This window comes from Sturnus vulgaris, chromosome 31 (genome assembly GCF_052056855.1).
Source record: "Sturnus vulgaris isolate bStuVul1 chromosome 31, bStuVul1.hap1, whole genome shotgun sequence".
NCBI lineage: Eukaryota > Metazoa > Chordata > Aves > Passeriformes > Sturnidae > Sturnus > Sturnus vulgaris.
In genome coordinates, this window is record NC_142273.1 from 245,376 (window position 1) to 259,171 (window position 13,796).

Genomic DNA, 13,796 nt, shown 5'->3' on the forward strand with positions numbered 1-13,796 from the left:
GGGTCCCAGAACAACGTGGCCTCCAGGGATTTGTGATCATGGGAGGGATCCCAGGGATGGGGGTGCCAAGGAAGGGAAGACATGACGGATGGGGATTCCCATGTTTGGGTTCCCAGGGGAATTGGGGTGCCCTGTCCTTGAGGATTCCTGTCCCAGAGGTGGCACATCCATCCTGGGCGCCTCTGTCCTGGGGGGCCCTGATCATTCCTGCTGTCCCCAGTGGGACCCTGGAACCTCTAGGGTGCCCAAACTTAAAGGGACACCGGTTACAACCTTGCCTTGATGATGGGAAATCCCAGGATTCATTTGCTTGAATTCCCTGATGCCCAGTTCTTGGAGACAAAATTATAAATCCATCGAATAAAGGCAAAAATCTTTTCCCTCACCATTTTTTCCCCAGTCAAAAATTGACTCAACAAAAATCAATTGGAAAAGCTATAAAATGATCTGGTTTATAGAAACCTTTGAATCATTCCTTTCCCAACAAGTTGCTCACAAAACAAACACAAACAAATCACAAAGCAATGAGATTTGTTGGTTCCCTTTAGGAGCCCATTGGTGCCATCCCACAGCAGCTTTTCCTTGTGGATAACACAGAGGGTGGAATGTCCCTGAGTGTCCAACAGCTCCATGGGATTGTTCCCTGCCTGCTGGGCACCAACCCAGCCCTAAGGAAGGCTTTCCTTGGGCCATAGTCAGGAACTCTTCCCATTTTTCTCATTCCCACTCTCAAACTTGATTTACTTCCCGTAGATTCTGCTCCCAAGCAGGAAGGAACTCTGTCCATCCTTGGAGCAGGAGCAATCTGTGGCAATGCCCGTGTGTCCCTCAGGGTCTGATTCCCTGGTAAATCCACTGCAGCCTGCCCTCAATTCCCCTGCCTGGGCACTCCCTGCTCCTGCTGTGACACCCCTGTGCCCCAGAGCCACGGGTGGAGCCCCTGCTCGATATTTCCACACTTTTCCCTCTCTTCTGCTGTCCACATGCAGAACACAAACATTCTTTCTGGCAGGTTCCAGAGGGCTGCAGGTTTTGTTCAAGGAGGAGGGTCCTGGTCAGGTCGTTGAGCAGATCCTTGTGGCATTTGCAGCAGTTCTGGGGCTCATTCAGTGCATTGGGCACAGGGACCAAATGATCAATTGCTGCATTTCCGCACTGGTTCCCTCGCAGCTGCCCCTGCAGGGGGGGTTTCCAGCCAGCCCTGCTCTGAAAACCATCAAAGGCCCTCGCAGAGCCACTGCTTGGGCTCACCCTGGGTTTTGTGCTTCTTGCAGGGCTGAGCAAACCACAGCCACGCCTTTTTCCCCCTTAGAATTCTCACCTTTGCAGCAGCTCGAGAGCTGCGAGAATCAAAGCCAAGGGGGCGGGGGGAGCCTCAGGTCCTGGCTGCCAGCTGGGGCTGGCCAGAGCAGGGCTGGCCAATGCCCATCCCTGTGCAGTGGGGCTGGGCCATGGCTGGGCCCCACACTTGGATGGCCACTGGCTTCAAGGAGGAGCACTTTGGGAGCTCCTTCCTGCCTGGGGCTCCATTCCCGAGCTGCTCTTGCCAGCTCAGATCCTGCAGGGGATGAGGGAAATGGAGAAGTGTGGAACAGGATTTCTCACAAACCCCATTAATCCCAAAGTGTCCCAACCCCTCAGGACAGAAACCCCGTGGGGGGATTGTGGGGAGCAGGAGAGGGAGGGGGAAGCCCCCCAAGAGCTTCTCAAGTGTTTCATGTGCAGGGTCTCATCCATCTCCTGGTTGCCAGCACTGAGGCCCTGCAGGGCTTTTGGGTGTGGGGGTGGCTTTGGGTGTTTTTGGGGTGTCTGTGCCCTCCCTGACTGACACCAGCCCATGTCCATCCCTCTCCCCAGTCAGCTCCGCTGATACCCCTCCATAGAGACCCCCCACCCCCTTTTCTCCTTCCCTGGGGTCCCCCCCCTCATTTCCTGCCCATGTGCTCTCCAGGATTTCTGAGCCTAGAACTGGGGATGAGGGGGCATGGCACAAAATTGAGGAAAATGAGGAAAACAGAGAAATAAAGAGAGGAAAATGTCAAGGGCAGGGGAGGTCAGAGAAGCAGACCTACCCAGGACTCCCATGTGATGCCTGCTCAGGAAACGAGCACCCCAGGGGGGCAGTGCTGGGCCCTGGGTCACCCCAAAATCTGAGGCACCCAGGGAAGGAGCTGTGACCCACGGGGCTGCCCAGTCACTGCCCATGCCTGGCACCCTCATTCCCCTGGGACTCCATCCATGAGACACTCGTTCTTTGTGTCTCCCCTTCCCTGGGACAGGAATGGAGAAATGTCCCCCACTTTGCTGTGACCCCCATCCCAGTACTGCCATTCCCCAGGATCTCCATTCCCAAGGACCCTCAACCTATTTGTTCCAGCCCCTGGGACCTCCCACTCCACTGGGGACCTTGATTCCCCCAGGACCCCCATTCCCCTGGCACCCTCATCGCTGGGATCCATCCCATGATCACAAATCCCTGGCGGCCACGTTGTTCTGGGACCCTCATCCCTGAGTCTGAAAACACCCAACCCTTGGGACCCCCATTCCCACGTTATTCCATCCATGGCACTGCAGTCTCCTGCACACCCATCCTTGACCCCCTGCAATGGCTCAGCCTCCAAATTCTGGCAACATCCTGTCACCACCAAGTCCCACCATCACCCCCATGTGTCACAAGGTCCTCACCCAGCCCCCATCCTGTCCACACCCTGCCCCCACCAAGGGCCACCTACACGTGGGGACGAGACGTGACCTCGCTTCCTGTCCCTTCATGGGAAGAGCCGCCAGCCAGGGGACAGGTGGCCACAGCAGCGAGTGACAGCCAGTGCCCATGGCCGGGGACAGCGGGATGGCCGGGAAGGTGGCGCTGCTCCTGTGGGGTGAGTGCCCCGGGCACGGGCCTGACGGCCCGGGGATGGGCCCCGGTGAGGCAGAGAGCGGTGGGGAGGGGGCACAGGGGGGCTGCGGGGTCCCCTGAGGTCCCCAAGGCCAGCAGAGCCAGGGCATGGGCATGGACCCCAGTGTGACCAGAGTCGTGGGGTGGCCCTGGGGACAGGAAGAGGGGAACTGGGATATGGAAATGGGAACAGGGGGATCGAGATGGGGGGACAAGGATGTGGCAAAAGGAACCTTGGGGCTGGGGCAGCTGTGGGGACAGGGACAGGGAGACAGGGATGCAGGGCCAGGGACAAGGGCCACGTCCCATGCAGATGGGCCATGGGGACAGGTGCCATGGGAATGGGATCACGGGCACAGGGCCATGGGGATGTGGCCGTGGGGACAGGTGATGTAGGGGTAGTGGAGGAGACCTGTGGACACATGGGGTGTCGACAATGTCTCCATGTCCTGCCACAGCCCAGGGTGACCAAGTTGTCTCTGTCCTCAAAACCTCCGTGCTACACCAGCGTTCCTGTGGGGACACTTTGGGGACAGACACCACACCTGGTTTCACGGGTGCTGCTGTCCCTGCTGGCCACCCCCAGCCAGCCCTGTCCCTTCTCCCTTCCAGCCCAGACCCTCGGCCTCGCTGGTGAGTCCTCGGGGGATGCCATGTCCCTGCCCCGCTCTCCCCAGCCCCGTGGTGGCCCTGCCAGGCTGGTGTCCCCTGTCACCCGCAGGTGCCCAGAGCACCCAGCTCCTGGTGCAGCCCCACTGGAGGCCGGCAGTGCTGTGGGACCGGGTGACACTGACCTGCCAGGGCTCGGGGACCACCGATGACACCACCTGGTACAAGGACGGGCAGCTCTGGGGACTGCAGGGGCACGACCACGTCAATGTCACCGAGAGTGGCACCTACACGTGTGACAGACCTGTCTCAGGGCACAGCCCCCCCGTGCACGTTGTAAATGGTGAGAGATCTTTGTTCCCCCATCCTGGCACCTGCGGGGACCCCGAGTGCTCTGGGTGAGCTCAGCTTCATGGGTCACGCCTCTCGTGTGACCAGAGCCTGTCTCCTGCTCTGGGGACATCCCAGAGCATCGCTGGAGCATCCCCTGTGCACACCACTGCATCCCAGTGTGACGAGACCACCCTGTTACAATGTGGGACCCCTGATTCCTTCTGTGGCCATCGAGACCCTCCTGTCCCACAGCCACCCCAGTGCTGCAGGTGCCGGCGAGGGCGCTGCTGGAGGGGGACAACGTGACACTGCGCTGCCGGCTCAGGCAGAAGGAGCCAGTCCCTGTAGTGCGCTTCTACCGCGATGGGGAGCAGCAAATGTGGTGGCAGCACCGTGGGACCGAGCTGTCCCTGAGCACTCTGCAGCAGCAGCACAGCGGCCGCTACCGCTGCGGTGTCCAGAGGAGCTCCCGACCGTCACTGTGGGATGAGTCAGAGCCGGTGACAGTGACAGTGCACGGTGAGCACCCCCACACCGCACACCTCAGCACCCCCAGAGCCCCACAGCGGACTCGGGGTCACGTCCCCCGCCCCATCTCCTTCCCAGAGCTCTTCTTGGTGCCGCTTCTGGAGGGTCCCCCCGAGCTCCCCGAGGGGTCCCGCCTCAATCTCAGCTGCCTCAGCACCCCCAGCCCCCTGCGGTCCCCAGCCCCCCTCCTGTACCGCTTCTACCGGCACGGGCAGTTGTTGGGGGGCCCGCAGGGGTCCCCGCAGCTCCTGGTGCCCGCCGTGGGGGTCTCCCACTCGGTGAATTACAGCTGCGAGGTGCGCTCCGAGGGGTGGGCTGTGTGGAAGAGCCACTACCAGTGCTGGGTCAGTGATGGTGACAGCGTGGCTGAGAGCACCATATTGAACATCACTCTCCTGGGGGAGTGGGACCCTTGGGCTGAGGGTGACCCCACCCACGGCATCACCAGTTCCACACATTCCCATTCCACCTCATCCCCCCACACCATCCCCAGCCCAGCCCAGCTCACAGCCCCCACCACTGGGTGTCACAGACCAGGGCAACTGGGACCGTCTGGCTCCAGGGATCCCCACCCAGCACATCCAAGCCCTGCATCCCTAAGCCCAGCTGTCACATCCCCCACTGCACACCAGGTCACATTCACCCTGCTGAGTGTGACTCTCCCAGGGCACCGGGACCCTTGGCATCGGGGTGACGCCTCCGTTGATGTGCCTCATGGCACTCATCACATCCCACCTACGCCATTCCGTGCCCCCCACCAGGTGACGGCCATCCCTGCCCTTGGACACAGCATCCCTCATCCCACCCTCACCTCACCCTCATCCACCACCCCTCACCCATCACATGCCCTCATCCCACACCGCATGATGACCCCCAGCACCACGGGGTCACTGTCCTGGGTGAAGGAGACCCTCTGTCCCCAGGTGCCACCATGCAGACTCCCTCATCCCCCCACACCGGGTGCCAGCCCCTCCCCCGGCCTCAGCCCTGTCTGTGTCCCCGCAGTGCCCGTGGCCAATGCCACCATCACCCCCGGTCCCCCGGCACTCCAGGTGTGCCCAGGTGACCCCGTGACCCTGCGCTGCTCGGTGCAGGTGGGCTCAGCCCCTGTCACCTTCACCTGGCTGCACGATGGGCACGAGGTGGCCCGGGGTCCCCTCCTGGAGCTTGGGGCCGTCGATGTGGGACATTCGGGCACCTACCAGTGCGTGGCCACCAACCAGCTGGGACAGGACGGGCACCGCGTGTTCCGGGCACTCAGCCCAGAGCTGGCCCTGGAGGTGACACCACAGGGACACTGGATCACAGGTGGGGTCACAGGGGCTCACCGGGCTGTTCAGGACCCCCGGGGCTCAGGGTGACCCCGGTGTGTCCCCCTCTGTCCCCGGCAGTGGCTGTGAATGTCGGCAGGACCCTCCTGTTCCTGCTCCTGCTCCTGGCTGTCATCGGGGGCTGTCGCTGGTGGCACCGCCGGGGTGGGTGACAATGGGGGAACATGGGGGTCCCAGGGATTGGGGTGAAGCCCCCAGAGTGGGGGGGCCATAGGGTGTCACCAACAGCTCCTGACTTGGGTGAAGCTGAGCCCCCAGACACCTCAGCTGGGGCTCCTGGGGGATTTGGGGGTGTCCAGGAGGGTCGTGCAGGGATGTTGGGGTTTCTGTCAGGGGTTTTGGGGGAGTTTGGGGGCTCAGGAGGCAGTCAGGCGTCCCGAGGGTGTTCAAGGGCCCTGAGGCCCCCACAGTCACCCCTCCCCCCTCTTTCCTTTGCAGCCCTCAGGAAGGAGCAGGAAAGGTGAGTGGGGGGCTCCAGGTCTGACCCCCCATTTTACCCCCAGCGCAGGAAGCCCCGCACCCCCACAGACCCCCCCTTATCCCCGCAGGCCTCCCCAGGAGCCCTCGGCCCCCCCCGGAGGAGGGGGCGGTGCTGGACCCGCACATCGTGGGCACCGAGAGGGCAGGGGGTGAGTACAGGGGGGCACAGGGACACGTCACCCACGGGTGTCACCCCCACCCAGGTCCCCAACCCCGGAGCCTCACTCAGGACACTCCACAGCCCCAGGGGACCACGAGGAGCTGCCGGGACCCCACGGGCGACAGAGGCACCGCAGGGACAGCTACGAGATCGAGCAGTGACACTGGGGACACTGGGGACACTGGGGATACCGGGGACACTGGGGGCACTGGGGACAATGGGGACAATGGGGACACTGGGGACAGTGGGGTCACTGGGGACACTGGGGACACTGGGGACAATGGGGACACTGGGGTCACTGGGGACAATGGGGACAATGGGGACACTGGGGACAATGGGGACAATGGGGACACTGGGGGCACTGGGGACACTGGGGACAATGGGGACAATGGGGACACTGGGGACAGTGGGGTCACTGGGGACACTGGGGACACTGGGGACAATGGGGACACTGGGGGCACTGGGGACACTGGGGACAATGGGGACAATGGAGTTCCCTAACCGAGGGCACACCTCTTGTGTCCCATACTCCCTCGGCTCCTGTGGTTGCCCACCGTGCCCGGGAGGTGGCCACGACTGCGGGGTTCCATGTGAGGCTGCCCAGAGCTCCCCGTTCCAGTGCTCCCAGTGCTCCCAGTACCCCCCCAGTGCTCCCCATTCCCTCCCCCAGTGCCAGGGGGAACAGGACCCTTGTCCCTCTTATTGGACACAAACGCAGCTTTTGGATTAAAGCGGCAGAAATGGTTTTGGTTTGTTCAGCTCTGCCTGCTCAGCTCAGGATGGAGGAGGGTCCCGGTCAGGTCGTTGAGCAGATCCTTCTGGCATTTGCAGCAGTTCTGGGGCTCTCTCAGTGCCTCGGGCACAGGCACCAAATGATCAATTGCTGCATTTCCGCACTGGTTCCCTCGCAGCTGCCCCTGCAGGGGAAGGAGCTGCCGCTCGCTGTTTGTCCCCTCTCGGTGACGCCGGCCAATGGCTCGGGGACCTCGGGATGGCCGCGGCCACCGATCCCGCAGCTGTCGAGCCCCTGGGCCGATCCGGAGCCCCGAGCGCCCCGAAAGCCCCGGCACGGAGCCGGGGGTGTCCCCAAATCGCCCCCCAAGGCCGGGCCAGCTCCAGCCCTGCCCGGTGCCCGCCGGTGCCCAAAGCCCCGCATTCGGCGCTCCCCGAGCGGCGTCTGAGCCCCGGAGCTGCTGCGGAGCCTCCGCCGGGCGCGGCCCTGGGGCGCCGGGAGGGAGGTGCCGGGAGGGCGGAGGGGACCCGGGAGCCCGGGAAGGAGCCCCCGGCGCTGCGGGAGCGGAGTCCCGGGCTCGGGGCTCTGTCGCGGGTCGCGGCTGCCAGGGCCGGGACTGTCGCGGGCTGCGGGGACCGAGGGTGGCTGCGACAGCGTGTCCGAGGCCACTGTCGCCATCCAGCCGGGGTCACCTCGGCCACCCCCGGCACGGCCGCGGGGCAGAGCCGCTGCTCGAGCTTTTCTGGCTCGTCCCCAGGACAGGAACCCCAGGATGTGTCACCCCGAGGACAGGGACACCCCAGAGAACGGGGACAGGACCCCTGGATGTGTCACCCCTGGATGTGTCACCCCGAGGACAGGGAGACCCCAGAGAAAGGGGACAGGACCCCAAGATGTGTCAGCTCCAGGACAGGGACACCCCAGAGAACGGGGACAGGACCCCTGGATGTGTCACCCCTGGATGTGTCACCCCTGGATGTGTCCCCCCTGGATGTGCCATCCCCAGGGCAGAACGCGCCCCCGTGTGACTCACACGGGAAAATGAAAGTGAAAGAAGTTTCCTCTTTTCAGAGAAGGTGAAAGTGTTGGGGGGACACAGCCGGGCATCCCCATCCCCCACAGCCCCCCGACCCTCCCTGCACCCCCCGTACCCCAACCCTGGGGTTCCCCCAACCCGTTCCCTGCTCAGGAGATCACCAGGATCATCAAGGCACGAACGGGGGGAGATGTGAAATTGCGGGATTAAAGGAAGGAAATGGAAAATGAAGAGAGGTAAATGCCCCAGGGGATGGGGGAGGCACAGACCCAGAGCCCCCCGGAATCAGCCAGGGGTGTCCCCCCGAACCAGCGGCAGAAATGGTTTTGGTTTGTTCAGCTCTGCCTGCTCAGCTCGGGAAGGAGGAGGGTCCTGGTCAGGTCGTTGAGCAGATCCTTGTGGCATTTGCAGCAGTTCTGGGGCTCATTCAGTGCATTGGGCACAGGGACCAAATGATCAATTGCTGCATTTCCGCACTGGTTCCCTCGCAGCTGCCCCTGCAGGGGGGGTTTTCCAGCCAGCCCTGCTCTGAAAACTATCAAAGGCCCTCGCAGAGCCACTGCTTGGACTCACCCTGGGTTTTGTGCTTCTTGCAGAGCTGAGCAAACCACAGCCACGCCTTTTTCCCCCCCCAGAATTGTCACCTTTGCAGCAGCTCGAGAGCTGCGAGAATCAAAGCCAAGGGGGCGGGGGGAGCCTCAGGTCCTGGCTGCCAGCTGGGGCTGGCCAGAGCAGGGCTGGCCAATGCCCATCCCTGTGCAGTGGCCAAGGTGAGAAGCTCCACAAAACCTTGCCGCCAACCAAAAAAATTCTTGTTGTCAGAGCTGGGACCCTGTGATCCCCTAAATGTGTCCAGTGCTGCCACAGTAGCCCAAAATCCCTGGGAGAGGCAGCAGAACCGAGTGTTTGTGCACAGGGATGGTTTAACAGCCCAGCTGAACTTCAGGACCCCCGGCCCAAATTCCAACAGCTCGTTAAGAGTCTGTTCCACCTCCCTCTCCTGGGGCTGCTGTATCGGGACCAGCAGTGGCCCAGGAAGAGCAGCAGCTCCAAACGAGCTGTGGAGCTCCTGAGGAGCCCTGGCAGTGTCAGCAAGGAGCACCTGCTTTCCTCAGCATCCCAGGGGAATTCAGCATTCCCAAAGCTGCTGTGCCAGGGCTGGAGGAGGAAAAGGCAGTGAAAGGCTGAGGGTTTTCAGGAGTTGTGCTGGAAAGGCACGAGAGGTGCTGTTGTGGAGCTGAGAGCTGCCTGGGGTTGGGTGGTGCCTTCCTTGCGTTGGGGATCAGGGAGAGCGGTGGCGGGTGTTGCGCAGGGTGTGTGCCTGGCCCCGGGACACTGCTCCGCTGCCCCTGGGCACTGGGATCCAAGCTGCTGCCTTGGTCTCTTCTGCCCGGGCGCTGCCGGTGCTGGTGCCGGGAGCGATTGGTGCAAAGCGTGAGTTTGCAAAAGGAGCGATTTCCCCTGGTCCCTCCCGCCCGAGGCCGCCATGGCCCCTGAGGGGTTCGAGCGGCACCGGGGCGCCCCCTGCTGGCCGGGATTGCTCCCTGCAGCGCCTCCTGCTGGCCGGGATTGCTCCCTGCACCGCCCCCTGCTGGCCGTGGCCAAAACTGCACCAAAGAGGAGCAAACAGCCCTGAGCGGGTTGGAAATTTCTGTTCTCGTGTTGCTGTTTCCTCTGTTCTGTTCTATAAATTTCCTAGCATTGATCTGTTATTCCTTTTCTTACAGTTTTGTCTGCAAGCCCCATAATTTTCACGGTTATACAACTTGGAGGTACAGGTCCTCTTTCCATTCCAGGAAACGTTTCTGCTTTCCTTGGCAGACGTTTCTCTTTTAAACCAAGACCATTTCAAACTCCTGGGTCCCCAGCAGACACTGGGGGACAGTGTCTGATGCAGACACTTCAAGACAATTGAGGGTCAGACACTTGGCCACCTAATGCTCTGCTTTTTAAGCCCTTGGGCCATCAATGGCCCTTTCACAAGCTGGGACACCTGGTCACTTGGCCAATCAGGAGGTGGGTATGGAAGAGGAAAAGGCAAGGGTGGACTGTGGGGACCCCAGGAGCCCTGAACTTTCCTGAGACCTAAGCTGCTCCAACCACCCACGAGACCCCCAAATCCCTACTGGAGCCCCAATTCCCACCACACTCCTGATTCCCCTCAGATACACCAAGCATCTCCGAACCCTCCAGAAATTCTCCATCACTGCAGTGCCCCCAAGTCCCCCATGCCCCCAGCCCTCTGAGCCCCAGAACCCCAAACCTGGCAGGGAGGGGCACCCCCCCAAACTCCCCCAGGACCCTAAAAAGATCCCCCAATATCCCTGCACTCCCCCTCTATGAACTTCCTGAATCCTCTAGGAGCTCCCAGTGCCATCCCAATGTTCCACAAATCCCACCCTGGGCTGCCCCTGGAGCCTGAACACAACCCTCCAAATTGGCCCCACAACCCCCAAGACCCCCAGTTGAGGTCACTGTGGGCTCCGTTTCCCCCAGCCCAGGGGCTTTGGGTGCTGCCCCCACTCTGGGGGCTTTCCCCTCACTCCAGGACCCCCATGCCCCTCCCATTGTCACCCACCCTGGCAGTGCCACCAGTGACAGCCCCCAATGACAGCCAAGAGCAGGAGCAGGTACAGGGGAGTCCTGCTGTAAGGGTCGGTCTGAAGTTCCCCTCGATTTTGCCTCCCGACCGTCGCAAGGAGACCTCGAGGACCCCCACCCAGGCTGACTCCCAACAATGGTTTACTGGCCGGGCCAGGTGGATGCTCGTGACTGTGTGCTGGTGTATTGTGTTCACTGGACTGTGCTGTTGTGGCACCAACCAGAGGTTGTGTTGTATCAACTGAGGACTGCTTGTCCGTACCTGTCTCCTGCAGCACCACACAATGGTCCATAAATCTTCCCACCTTTTGGCCAGAAGCAACTCGCTTTGGAGAAGGACTATAAAAGAGCGACCCTCTGGAAAGAACCCTTTGAGATCTCTCCACTGATGAAGACCCCTGAGAACTCCCCACGGACGAGGACTCGTCTATCGGATGACCCGCGAGGACGCCCGTCTCGTCTGTTGGTAGCTATTCTCCCATCCCTTCCTTTCCTTCCCCTTTCCCTATCCTATACCTCTCCCCTTTACCGTAACTGAATTGTTGGCATTTGATGAAATGCATTGCTGTTGTTGATTAAACTGATTTTCTGTTGTTGAATAAACTGATTTTGTCCCCTGCATTTTGCCTGTTTGCACCTTTGAGATCAAAAGAACCATCACGACCCCCGCTCTGCATTAATAGCGGATCGTGACACCTGCTGACATTCACAGCCACTGCCGGGGACAGAGGGGGACACACCGGGGTCACCCTGAGCCCCGGGGGTCCTGAACAGCCCCGTGAGCCCGTGTGACCCCACCTGTGATCCAGTGTCTCTGTGGTGTCACCTCCAGGGCCAGCTCTGGGCTGAGTGCCCGGAACACGCGGTGCCCGTCCTGTCCCAGCTGGTTGGTGGCCACGCACTGGTAGGTGCCCGAATGTCCCACATCGACGGCCCCAAGCTCCAGGAGGGGACCCCGGGCCACCTCCTGCCCATCGTGCAGCCAGGTGAAAGTGACAGGGGCTGAGCCCACCTGCACGGAGCAGCACAGGGTCACGGGGTCACCTGGGCGCACCTGGAGTGTCGGGGGACCGGGGGTGATGGTGGCATTGGCCACGGGCACTGCGGGGACACAGACACAGCTGAGGCCGGGGGAGGGGCTGGCACCCGGTGTGGGGGGAGGGATACAGTTAGGGGATGGGGACAATATGGGAGTCTGTGGGTGAAGGACACCCAGAACCAGAGGGCCCTCCTCACAGAGGTGTTGTGTCCTATGCTGGTGGTGGCCATTACTGAAAGTGGCATGCTGTGGGTGGGGTGAGGGTGGAATGGCTAGGATGGGGGGTTGCTGTGGGTCCTGCTCAGACAGGACAGTGATGTTCATTGCGGGGCTGTCAGCCACGCTGTCCCTGTAGCTGACCCAGCACTGGTAGTGGCCGCTGTCATTGTCCCCAATGTGTTGCAGCTCCAGGTGGGGGTCAGTACCCAGCGGCATATCCAAGTCTGCCGGTGCCAAGAGAAGGACAGGGGACCTGTCCCCATGGCCACTGTGCAGCTCAGCACCAGGCAGTCCCACAGTGCCACCTGTCCCCCGGGGGTTTGCACTGACAGGGATACCTATGAGAATGGAACCCCTTGGGGGGAAACAGCATGGTTGGGGGATACAAGGATATGCAGGGAAGGTGAGGTAGGAGAGGAGTAAAGGGGACCCCAGTGTGGGAGAAGACTGACCCAGGCAGTGACAAGGAACAAGAGAAGGGACAGAGAGGATTCAGGGGCTCAGAGAGATGTGGGGAGTGCTTAGGGTGGAATGAGGGCACTGGGGAAAGAATGGGGAGAAGATGGGGGGTTCCTAAGGCAGGGCGGGGATTATGATGGCCTGGATAAGGGACTCGTGGGGGCTCCTGGTGCCCATCCCTGCATTCACTGCACACTGTGACGCTGAGCCAGGTGCTGCTCTTCAGCACGGCCCCCCTCTCGGAGCACACCTCACAGCTGTAATTCCCCGAGTGGGAGACCCCCAGGTCGGTCACCAGGAGCTGCAGGGACACCTGCGGGATAGCCACCAACTGTCCGTACTAATAGAAGCAGTAAAGGAGGGGAGCTAATGGCTGCAGGGGGTGCTGAGACAGCAGAAATTTAAGGGGGGCCCCTTGTTGGGCTCGGGGAGACCCTCCAGCACTTCCTCTGGGAAGAGCTCCGGGAAGGAAAAGACAGGACAGTCATGACCTCCAGACTGGGGAAGGGACTGTGGGAGTTTTTGGTGCGGGGGTGCTGGGGTGCCAGCTGTGGGGGTGCTCACCTTGCACTGTCACTGTAACTGGCACCGACTCCTCCCACCCAGCTGATACCCTGAAGCCCTCTCAGCCCCTGCAGTGGTAGCAGTGACTGTGGTGCATCTTCAGGGTGAGAAGGGACAGCTCGGTCCCTCTGTGGGACACACGCAGATATTTCTTATTGGGATAGAACCGCACCCCAATGAGTGACCTGGCAGCACAATGTCACCCTGTCCCCCCTCCAGCTGTGCTCATGCTGGTACCTGCAGCACCAGCAGGTGGGGGTGGCCCCACAGGGACAGCGGCACCCAGGGTGCAGGTCGGGGGGCTGTCTCCAAACTCTCCCTGTAGGGACAGGAGTTCTTGTGGGAAAGTGGACAGGGATGGTCTCCAAAAGATTTGGAGAGGCTGAGAGACAGCCACCCATGCACCACATCTGTGTGGCACAGATGCCTTGGGGTCAGGGACACTGTGGTCACCCTGGACTGAGGCAGAACATGGAGACATTATAGACACCCTGGGCACAAGGACACTATGGACGCACCCCATGCTGGCTCAGGTCACCCCCACCAGCTCATGATCCTATCCCCACCACCCCCTCCCTGTCACCACATCCTCACAGTTCTTCTTCCCCTACTGTCCTTGCATCCCAGTTCCCTTGTCCTTATTCCCAGAGCTACCTCAGCCCAAAAGTGCCAGTCCGCACATTCCTGCCCCCACATCCCCATCCCTAAAGTCCTGCCTCCCTATCCTGTCCCCAAAGCCACCCTGCATGCCCATTCACACCAAGGCCCACTGTAGGTAACACACACTGCCTCTGCTGGCCTTGGGGTC

The 13,796-nt window shown here is 61.4% G+C and overlaps 1 protein-coding gene across 1 annotated transcript in view; it reads left to right on the forward strand.

The window, feature by feature from the left end:
• Positions 1-2,830: 2,830 nt before the first annotated feature.
• Positions 2,831-13,796, forward strand: part of LOC148220704 (low affinity immunoglobulin gamma Fc region receptor III-A-like) — a 63,244-nt gene continuing 52,278 nt past the window's right edge. Inside the window, exons 1-5 of the mRNA XM_088180984.1 lie at positions 2,831-2,879; positions 3,509-3,529; positions 3,618-3,848; positions 4,091-4,357; positions 5,372-5,674. Of these exons, the coding sequence (XP_088037110.1) occupies positions 2,831-2,879; positions 3,509-3,529; positions 3,618-3,848; positions 4,091-4,357; positions 5,372-5,674 (871 nt within the window). The remainder of the gene's footprint in view (positions 2,880-3,508; positions 3,530-3,617; positions 3,849-4,090; positions 4,358-5,371; positions 5,675-13,796) is intronic.